General features: G+C 37.4%; 2 protein-coding genes across 6 annotated transcripts in view; one reads left to right on the top strand and one right to left on the bottom strand.

Annotated features, from left to right (window-relative positions):
* Window positions 1–4,691, bottom strand: part of LOC108623898 (pickpocket protein 28) — a 7,388-nt gene extending 2,697 nt beyond the window's left edge. Inside the window, exons 1-11 of the mRNA XM_026812690.1 lie at window positions 2,937–4,691; window positions 2,688–2,788; window positions 2,482–2,604; window positions 2,177–2,380; window positions 1,918–2,038; window positions 1,620–1,768; window positions 1,327–1,528; window positions 916–1,186; window positions 706–829; window positions 239–364; window positions 74–165 (exon numbers count right to left, since the gene is read on the bottom strand). Coding sequence (XP_026668491.1) covers window positions 74–165; window positions 239–364; window positions 706–829; window positions 916–1,186; window positions 1,327–1,528; window positions 1,620–1,768; window positions 1,918–2,038; window positions 2,177–2,380; window positions 2,482–2,604; window positions 2,688–2,788; window positions 2,937–3,197 — 1,774 coding nt within the window. The 5' untranslated portion in view covers window positions 3,198–4,691. The remainder of the gene's footprint in view (window positions 1–73; window positions 166–238; window positions 365–705; window positions 830–915; window positions 1,187–1,326; window positions 1,529–1,619; window positions 1,769–1,917; window positions 2,039–2,176; window positions 2,381–2,481; window positions 2,605–2,687; window positions 2,789–2,936) is intronic.
* Window positions 1–10,016, top strand: part of LOC108623921 (uncharacterized protein KIAA2026) — a 14,417-nt gene extending 4,401 nt beyond the window's left edge. For 2 of the 5 annotated variants that reach the window (XM_018022787.2, XM_026812679.1), the window contains 10 exons: window positions 4,682–4,797; window positions 4,900–5,039; window positions 5,108–5,237; window positions 5,344–5,481; window positions 5,597–5,773; window positions 5,849–6,982; window positions 7,063–7,211; window positions 7,521–7,861; window positions 7,931–8,197; window positions 8,273–10,016. In XM_018022787.2, coding sequence (XP_017878276.1) covers window positions 4,684–4,797; window positions 4,900–5,039; window positions 5,108–5,237; window positions 5,344–5,481; window positions 5,597–5,773; window positions 5,849–6,982; window positions 7,063–7,211; window positions 7,521–7,861; window positions 7,931–8,197; window positions 8,273–9,642 — 3,960 coding nt within the window. In that variant the 5' untranslated portion in view covers window positions 4,682–4,683 and the 3' untranslated portion in view covers window positions 9,643–10,016. Of the gene's footprint in view, window positions 1–4,681; window positions 4,798–4,899; window positions 5,040–5,107; window positions 5,238–5,335; window positions 5,482–5,596; window positions 5,774–5,848; window positions 6,983–7,062; window positions 7,212–7,520; window positions 7,862–7,930; window positions 8,198–8,272 lie in introns of those variants that run through there. The other 3 variants (XM_018022789.2, XM_018022788.2, XM_018022791.2) reach the window with 3 other exon arrangements.
* The last annotated feature ends 260 nt before the right edge of the window (window positions 10,017–10,276 follow it).

The raw sequence follows: 10,276 nt of genomic DNA, 5'->3' as shown, positions 1-10,276 counted from the left end.
TTCTAAGATACATAAACTTTTGGAATTGACTGTATAGCCAATACATCTTTAAGGAAGAATGAAATTTACTTACAAAGAAATTCTGTGAACCCGAACAGTTCATCCTTTACGTACTTAGTAAATTGAGACCCGACAAAGAACAGATGAACAACTGCTATGTTTTCGCTATAAAACATATTAATTTTTTACATGTTGCAAGCATATGCTATTTTCATAGCTAAAGAGGAAATATAGTTACGTGAAATATTTTTTATTCTTTTTTATGTAGCCATCAGATATGGCGAAACTGGGTACTAATTTGCCACCTGAAACTTGCACTTTGTAATTGATCTCATAGCATCCTGGATAACAATTGCAGCTAGATCTGAAAACGATGAAAACTGAGCTGCAGATTTTATACATTTATATATAACAAAAATTGAACGTGCAGGAATAGAAACAATGGAAGTAATATGTGAAAATATACAATTATATCAAAAGTGAATGCATATTGCAATGCGAAAAATCTGCAGTCTAATACTCAATTTTATTCTTGAATTTAATGTATGAATAAAGTGATTATCCCTGCTGCGTTGGCTGGGTCGTGCGAGACCCACACTGATTTTCATTAATGAATTTTCGAACTAAGTTTCATCACTGTGCGCGTTGTTACTCGACAGCTGATGGGTCTTCAGAAACCCAGTCACTCCAGGATTAACTGCTCACGTTTCGGAAGCATTGATAGAAGTTATTCCGCTCTCGTCATCATAAAGCTTGATTTCCATTGCCCTCCGAGCGTTCGTCGCACACACATCGTCTTTCTTCTCGCAGATAAGCGTGTTGGAGGATTCTGAAAACGGAAGCAAATCCCAGAGTTTAAAACGCGCGATGAGATGAATCACATACTGGAAACCGTAAACATTTTCTATAATTAACTGGGCATGTAATATTGGACGCAATCACAAGTCTTTTGCGTAAAATTGGCTTCGCATTCGAGGATGCAGTTTCTCTGCGTGTAGGTCCTGTAGTATCGTAGTTTCCTCTCAGACGTGAAGAAGCACTTCCTCTTTTTCTGGGGAATCGAGATTATAGAATCGCTCGCGGTTGATATTTCAGGCGACACGATCACTCTGGTCTCCTCGCCTGGTGTCAGAGTAAATGCGAAATCAGCGATCTTTGGTGTCTCGACCGGGTTGTGCAGCAACATCTGCAAGGGTGTACGTCCGTATCATCACAAAATTGCACGATGAGTTATTTCTAAAGATGTGCGAGAACGTGATAATTGAGACGAGACGGGGCAACTTAGTTATTACAGGACAAATCGAATTCGTATGAGAGTCTACGTACTTTAAAACCAACGCTAGCAGAAGACGAACAATAATATTCCGCAATATTTGCATCGAGTACAAGAGTCAGACCGTAGAACTGGCCGGCACCGTAGGGCCTCCACGGCATAGAATCTGCTGGTACATCTTTGTCGTACCCAGTTTCAGGATTCCAGTCGATGCTCTTGAACGGGAACGTCACGTTCAGGTCAGACCAATCTTTTCTGAAATGAAATTTTCAATCGGAAATGTAATAAAGAAAATGAATGTAAAGAAACAAAATGGGAGATACAAATAAGATATCAATTTACTTACGGATTATAAAACAAGTATTTTCTGTGAACCGAGTTAAAATTGCAACACATTCCTTCATCGGTCATCGACGGATTAAAAATCTTTTCGCAGTCCGTAATGTTCCCGTGCCATTTGCATAAATGCAACATTTCTGTGCAAGATTGCGACACCTGTTGAAAAGTAGTTAATAATCCTACAGTATATGCATTGTAAAATACTTTAACTTTGAAAATGGAAAGAGAGGCAGAAACTCTTCTTGTACGAAGTTAACAAAAATACATTGGACTCTCTATTCTCTTATGTCTAGGTATCTACGTACATTTATCATAAAACGCAGCATGTTTTCCCATTTTACTGCAGCCTGATCAGGTTCATTATTTACCGTTTCGTTATCAAAGTTACACATATCTTCTAACAGCATCTTCTTTCGAGCGTCGTTCCTATTATTGAAAGAGTACGAGTATAGTTCATTTTTAAACAACTTCAATAAAGAAGATTAACAGTCAAAGTTTCTCGGCGAATTTCTCTAAATCTACTTGACCAATTGTTATTTGTTACTAATTGTAAGAATAACTCACCCGGCATGTATGCGATCTGCTTCACTTTTCTTCACGTTATTCATGTTGCAAATGGTAACAGATGGAAACGGAATTTCATTCAATGGCACCGGTTCCGGGCTGAGGGAAATGATGATAGGTGAATCGACCCACTTTTGGTATAAGGACCAAATATAATAAGAAGCGCCCATGAGTGCTAGGAAACAAGCAATTAGCCAGAAAATCCTGAAAATATTAAACAAATCGAATAAGTCGTATCTGACTTTAAGAATAGTACAAAACATTTGAATATAGCTCGCAATTTATGATTGATTTAAATAATGTACCTTTCAAAAATCGTGAAATTTGAATCTCCGATATAATGCAAACCGTGAAGGCTAGTGTTCGTACTGTACTGCTTCAGAGTAGTTGTAACAACGGTCCTCACGCTCTGTTGTTTTTTACTTTTACTAAATTAAATAAATACAAACATCTTATTTGTCATATTAAAAATTATCTTATAATCGTTTCAAAAAGCGTTGTATTCTGTTACCCTGCTCTCTTATCATCGTCGTCGTCTTCGTCGTACTGTTGCGTTATTGGGCTCTCCTTCGCAAACGCGTTCTTATTATATCTCGATCTCAATGTAGTATCCTACAAATCATATAAAAAAAAAATCCATTAAGTCCAATATTAAAAAATTAATTAATAAATAAAAGAATATTTGTGGGCTTCACTGTACGATCTTACAAGTGTTTTAAAAATTGTAATGCTACTAGGAAAATGTGATTTAATAAAATACCTTAATGGACGTCGGTTTATTTCGGAAATTGTCGCGAGCGGCGTATCCTTCCATCTGCAGAGGCGATTTATACCGCTTCTGGAGATGGACCGTATTAATAGAATAGGGTAAATTCAGATCGTGAGTCCTCAAATAATTTAACGTCGATCTATCATTACTCTTGTAAGTTGTTTCGATCGGCGCTATTTCATTCTTCTCTGGATTCATGTATTCTCTGTAGTAAAGTTTACTCAGCATTGCGTCCTGGTCTCGGTTCTTCATGGTGATTCATTACCGCGAGGAGACAGGCACTAAGTGGTTTGTGACCAGTTGTTTAATGCAGACACTTCTGCGCTCGTCCTAAATCCTCTTCTTGCAATACTATTCTATTATGTTCCCAAAAACTGCTCTTACATTCTATTCTAATTATCGTAAACTCTTGAAATAGTCATGACGATTTATCCTATTTTTCTTACACTGGCACCTTTTTAAAATTCAATCAAACAGTTTTTAATAGCGTACTGGGCATAAATATTGTTCGTTGAAGAAAGAGGCTTCCGTCACAACGATAGATCACTTTATCGCGTTTAAGAAAAGCCGTTCCGTTTAAAAGTAACAGGTGCACCATATTAGAAAGTAATTTCGTATTGTCGACATATTTTCATCTTGTCAGATAGTGTTTTTACTCAATTAGGCCGACAGAAAAGTGTGTCAGGTTGATAAACGGTGGAGTGTGTTGGTCCTTGCAGAGCATCGATGAGGGATGCCTGTCAACCAACTGGGGGTGGACATCGTTAGGGCACATCCTTTTAACCCGCTTGGACACGATCCTGGCAACCACTGTTTGTTGTCTTTAACGTTCGCCTACGCGATGACATAGATAATTGTGAATGACTTTTATCGGATCCTCCCGAAGCAGATCTTATATATGCATTTCTTTCAACCATTGATAACTCCCATTTCTTCTTTATTTTTACATCGATTAAGAAACGAACTTATTTAATAAAAGCTTTTATACAAGCATAGACCAACAAATATGCTTTCTGAAAAGGAGGAAGCTCCATGGACTAATAAAAAAGATAAAGGAGATTTCCGTAGATTAATCGAATAGAAAGACGCAGTTGCATAAAAGGAAAAGGACTAATTGATATAAATCACATAGCGTTGCGATGTGTGATTTTATCAGTTTTTCGATTTTATTTTCACGCATTATTAAAATGAAATAAAACACTTAGCGGGTAAAGGTTTGAAAAATGAATGTAATCGAAAGAGAAAGGATGTTTGTTTATTTCAGGAAAAAATCCATATTTGCCTGCTTGCCATTACTGTAATCGCATTTTAGAATAATCACTCAATTCCGTCGCGTAGTTTGAAGAATTCATACTGCAATTACCTGCATAGTACCTATGTACAAGCCTTGTTAATGACTGTAATGCTCAAATGTTTGTAAAACTTGCGTACCTACGTTTAAGCAATATTTATTATCCTTATCGTGCGACTACAACCTTCGACATTCAAGTATGAATTTGTGAAATTTTAATGAAACAGATGTAATCTACAAGATGTACTTCGGTAGAAAGTGCATTTGGAAATTCTATTAAATTGCAGTGGCGCACGATAATAGATGAACAATTGTTTATTCTACGTTAATAAGACTGTAAAATGTTGGCAACGAATTTTTTATACCGCCGGTAATGATGATAATAATAAGTGTAAAAGAGAATACTGCAAGTACATTCCATTTGTCTTTTTTATCGAACTTATAGAAATGTCGAAGAACAGGAAGAGGAAGCGAGAGGGCGAGAACCAATTCACAGTCGACTGGGAGAAAGAACATATTTTTCCAGATGAAATAATAAACGAAATGGAAAGCATGTGGGAGGTACTTACGCACTTCTTTTCATTCCACCAATAAAAACGTTTCATTCTTTTGCGTTTAACTATCCTTGCAGTATGTATTTATTTCAAATCTTTGTATCTTCAGATCCCACAGATACTCCATTTCCTTCATTTGGCAAGAGAATCTCTAAACATTCCTCATTTATCTATGTACGAAATGGAACGAATGCTCTTAATACCGAGAGCTTCCAAACAATTGGCAAACATTATGACATCCTTGTTGAGGTAAAGTAATGTGCAATCGAAAACAATCGATAAAATATTTAATATTATTTTCGAATTAAATTTGTTAGTTCTCCTATGACCAAAGCTAAGTTGAGGAAAGTGCCACCTATGCCGTATGAATTCTGGACGAACATTCTTGCTTATAAAATGAAGAGTTGGTTCAAAATTTACGAGGCTAAACACCAAGATCCAGTAAAAGTAAGCTTTTCGATTCTTTATGAAATATCGCACCATGTTTTCTTACATAAAATATGTTATACATGCATGCATTGCGGCGATAAAAAATATGATAAAAGATCCTTAGGTTCTAGAAGCAATCGGCGTGGAACCGGAATTCTGGAGTATTTTCCCCGATGCACCTCTGTTGAACGGCAAAGATTTTGAAGACTTGTCCTTCAGGCGGAGAGCCTGGCTTCTGAAAACAGTCTGTGACACAGTCATGGTACGAAAAAAAAATAAAATAAAATAAAAAATAGGTGTTCATACATAGTAGAAATAGGATCTTGCTGAATGTCTCTTAATAATTTTTTACGTCTTTGATAAACTGGAATTTTTAGCACACTAGGAAAACCGTGCAAGAAGAAGTAATGAACCAGCCGTGGGAGGATCAATTCGAGACGGTCCTAGGAACTGACCGTTACGGGGCAAGGTACATTTATTTTCCACAGTTCCTTAAGAGTGATCTGAGAATTTATAAACACTCTTTCGACAACAACGTACTGTTAACCGTAAAGGTACAACTAAAACAGTTTATTAATTTTCTTACGTCCTTATTATATTATTCCGATTAATATTATTTTCCTGTTTAGCCGATTAAGCAAAAATTAAAAACCGAATCGGAAGACAAATCGTTAGATCAAACCGATTTATTAAGGAAGAAAGGCAAATGTAGAAAAAGGAAATGGTGTAACGGGAAAACTCCAAAATCAAAAAAGAGGACCAGTAAATGCAACAGTGATAGTGCAACAGGCTCTTTGATAAATGAAGACACGAATCTTAGTAATACAAGCGTCTGCAGTAGCAGTAATAGTAATAATCTTACCTTAAACACTGTAATAGATGAACGATCGAGAAGTTTGTCAAAATCTTCGGCAAGGAGTACCGAATCCGAAAAAAGGCATTATAAATGTACAAGTGGTTACGAGTCGAGCAGTTCTGTCTGCATAATTTCTGGTAAGAGAACGTCTCAAAAAATGTTCAAAGGATTTTCTGATAGCTGCGACAGCAAGTGTAAAATAAAGATAATCCATGGTCTTTTAGACGACATAAAGAGGGATACTAGCGAAGAGAAAGATTTAAGGGACATAGATGTAACTTCAAGCCACACTTCCAAAATTGCATTAGAATTAACTGATACGAAATCTCAATATTTAGATGAAACAAGTTTATGTACGAAAAAGAATGATACTACCGTTAGTAATTTGTCTAGCAGCTCGTCGAAGACGGACGACGAGAAACTGAACGAAATATTCAGTGCAGAAAATTTTAAGTCGAACGATAAAAATTCGAGTAACGTACAAGATGTTAAGGATACACTGCAAATATCGACCAGATTAAAATCTGATGACGAGAGATTAAATGAACCGAGAACGGTTCATAGAGAAGAAGAAGGCAGACTTGTTCCTAAACAAGAATTAGATAAATTGAGTGAGAGAAGTAACACGGATTCTTTTGATGAAGTTTCGTTAAATGAATTGAGGAGCATACTACAGAAGGAAGCAATGGACGACGAAAGTTCCTTCGACGAAGACGACGAGCTTAAATATAATTGTAGGAATATAAAAGATCAGAAGAGAAGAAAAGCGAAAGATTTTAATAATATGCTTATGGAACTTAGTAGTTCGAAATTTCAACTCGTAGCTGATAGTGTTAATTCCTTAAGAGACCTAATCGCCAGTTTTGAACAAAGAAATATTAATTTAGTTAGTGACACTAACGGTGAGGTATGTAATCATGTATTCTTTATAAATTAAATTTTCATCGAAATGAAGATAGTATTGATTTTCTAATACTTTTCTTATAGTCTGAACTTCCTCAGTCAAATGAAACAAAATTAGTGGAGAAATTAAAGGAACTGCTGTCTTCCCTTGAAGAAATTGAACCGGTTCTGCGGGAATCAGCAAAGAAAGCTAGAGCGAAATTGCACAAGGAATGGATCAATTATAACGAAGGGTATACACCCATTTCATTTTTATTAAATCACTTGTCATCTCGTCGTCATCCACATTGTCATCCCACCTTCATGTCTCGTTGAACTTAATCTGGGAATAAGATTAACAAGTCCGAAAAGTAGAGTCATTAATTTATCCGACTGCTTGTCTTTCATTCAATTATTCCCGGTTTAAAAATACATCCTACCTGAAACCTCTTGAACTTGCTACAATCTACTATAATTATAGTAAAGTGGAACTCTACCACATTTTTTCAGTAATATTCTTTTTGTCGAGCGTGTTATGGCACACAAGTTGCTGTATGTTGTAGCAGTGCGGAGGATCAGGACTCATCTGGGGAGGGTCTCGGATCTAATTGGTGGGTTCTTGGATCACAGGGCTGCCTTCTGTCAGCTTCCGGAGACGCGTTACAAACGTTATCGCAGCCTACTCTATCCGCAACTAGTTCCCAAAAAGACTACATTAAAACTGAAAAGGAATCATTTAACGAAACAGCGAATGACAGTAAAATCGTCAACGGAGAATGTAAAAAATCTCAGGACGATAGCTTGGAGAACGGTTCGCAAAAAGAACAGTGCAAGAGAAGCGAAGGAAACGATGAGAAAAATGCAAGGACGAAAGAAGAAACGAAAGAAGAAACAAGCGACAATGGTAAGAAGAGAGAAAAAAAAATTAATCCATCTTCGAAGGTTGAATACTTAGTTTTTTACGTGTAAACAGAACAACAAACGCGAAGAGTGTTGCGAACCAGAGGCATCTCTTCGTACACGGAACAGTTGTTCTATTCAGACGAGGAAACTGAGGAGAACGAGCTGGAGGGATGGACCGACGTTGAGGCCGTATACGCGGCTTCCGACCCATATGCCAATACATCCTCTTCTCACCCTGCGGCGAAGGACCGACTCTCTGACGATGGGTCAAACGAAGAGGACTCAGACAAAGATTGGATACTACCGGGCTCTCGCAAAAGGAAAAATAAACGTCCGTGTGAGTATCTCATCTGGTAACATGTCTTATTCAATTGATCAGGTTGTTATATGTATTGTTTCGATGTTTTTGCAGCTACCGCTCGCAGATTAAAAGCATTCAAGCAAAAGTTGCAAAACATCACGACCAATGTCAGTCAGAACACAGCAGAATCGGAAGTAAAACGCACGAGTAATGAAAGAGAAAAACCTAAAGTTACAGAAATCCGAATATGCAGACCAAAGAACCCTAACGACCCGAAAGTGGCTTCCAGTAGCAGCAACAGCGGCAACAGCGTACAAGAGATCGTACAGAACATTGTAGAGAATACCGTACAAACTGTACAAACTACTGTACAAGACACCGTACAGAACACTGTACAATATACCGTGCAAAATGAAGAGATGACGCAGAGTGATCAAGAAACAGTGCCTTCGGTAGAGACGATAACGAGCGTGCATTCGGAACTGGATATCAAGGACGAAGGTCCAATCTACGATTCTATGACGTGTCACTTCGATCAGAATTACACTGCGTTTAATCCAAATTATGTTAATTACTACGTAATTGAACCGACTGTTCCGGCTGTTATGCCACAAACGGCGATCGTTCAAGCTAGTCCGGTAGTCTCAAATATTGTACAACCAATCCAGCAAGGCTATTACGTGCAGGGAGATCAGAACTATATTATCCAGAGTCCACAGCCCGGTTTCGTGGGTCCCCAATCGTTCGAACCTCAATCACCGCAAATGATACAGCCGCCGCAGTTTGTAAATCCTACCGGTTTCATTCCCTACATGATAGCGCAGCCGCAACCGGAATATGTAACCACGAATCAACAAACCGTTCCTCCGAGTTTGCCTCAAAATTACAATCTTCAAATTCGAGCTAATTCTACTCCGATAGCTAAGCCTCAGAAATTAAAGAAATTTGTTTTTGTCAAAGAAAATCAACCTAACTCTGTTATAAGATATACCTCAGCTGCGAAAGTAAGTGGTCCGCGAACGAATAACACCGTCAACACGAGAAACGTGATGCAACAAACTAATATTTCTGTAAAGGCGCAAAAAGCGAAGGAACCGAATACATCTGCGGGTAATACCGATCAAAAGACCACGTCTTTGATTGTTCTCAGTGATAGCGATGATGAAATTGAGATGATCAGTACGGAGAAGATCAGTCCGCCTAGTAAACCTGCAACTTCGCCTTTAAAATACATCGTGCCCGCTCCGCGGAAGAACGTCATCCCTCAGCAGATTATTCAACGTATGAATCAAGGAGGGATCTCTATAACACCGATTAAACCACCAACGCCGGTTCAAAACGCCACTACGCAACTGGTGGTAGTCCTAAACGAATCCGGAAGTCATTACGCACTAGCACTTCCAAACGGAAGCAAGTTGATTCTTACCCCTGAGCAGGTAGCACAGATTCGAGCCTCGAACGGTGGTAAGCTTATCTTATGAAATATTATTTATAAACCGTTCCAATAATGAATTAACAAGAATGACATTGTTAATCCTTTATTGTTCATTTAAAAAGTTTTATGGATGTAAAATATTGGTATGCTGATCTTCTGATTCATGGAGACGTATTTTCAAACAGAGGATTCTTAATTGTTATCTGACCAAATTTCAGGAACATTTAAATTGCTGCAGAGTTTATTTCTAAGTTACTTTAACTTGACATTTTTATGGAATTTTTTTTTTATTAGAACTGAACTCGGGTTTGACAATCAGACTCGGAATTTACTACTGTATTCTATAATAAAGTACGGGAATCTTTTCTTCTATGTTGTAATATACATGTACGTACTATTAGAGTGATATGTAAACCTGTGATGTCTATATAAATTTTTATATATTTTTATTACATCGCGTATTGGCTTTATATAATTTGAGAGTTTAATGATTAAGAATATTTTATATATTGTCCTACTTCGAATGATGACCCAAATGTGTATTCTGCATTCTATGGAATTATGCATTTTTTAAATCCGTTAGAATATTATTTGTATGTAATTTACGTGAGTAATTTATCGCTCACTTGTCACTCGTGAATTTGAGAAATGAAGCGCGTCCGTACTGAATGGTATATCTC

The sequence above is a fragment of the Ceratina calcarata genome, unplaced genomic scaffold (genome assembly GCF_001652005.2).
Source record: "Ceratina calcarata isolate Rehan_Ccalc_2016 unplaced genomic scaffold, ASM165200v1 scaffold294.2, whole genome shotgun sequence".
Lineage (NCBI taxonomy): Eukaryota > Metazoa > Arthropoda > Insecta > Hymenoptera > Apidae > Ceratina > Ceratina calcarata.
The sequence above is the reverse complement of the archived record's forward strand: the minus strand, read 5'-3'. Positions and strand labels throughout refer to the sequence as shown.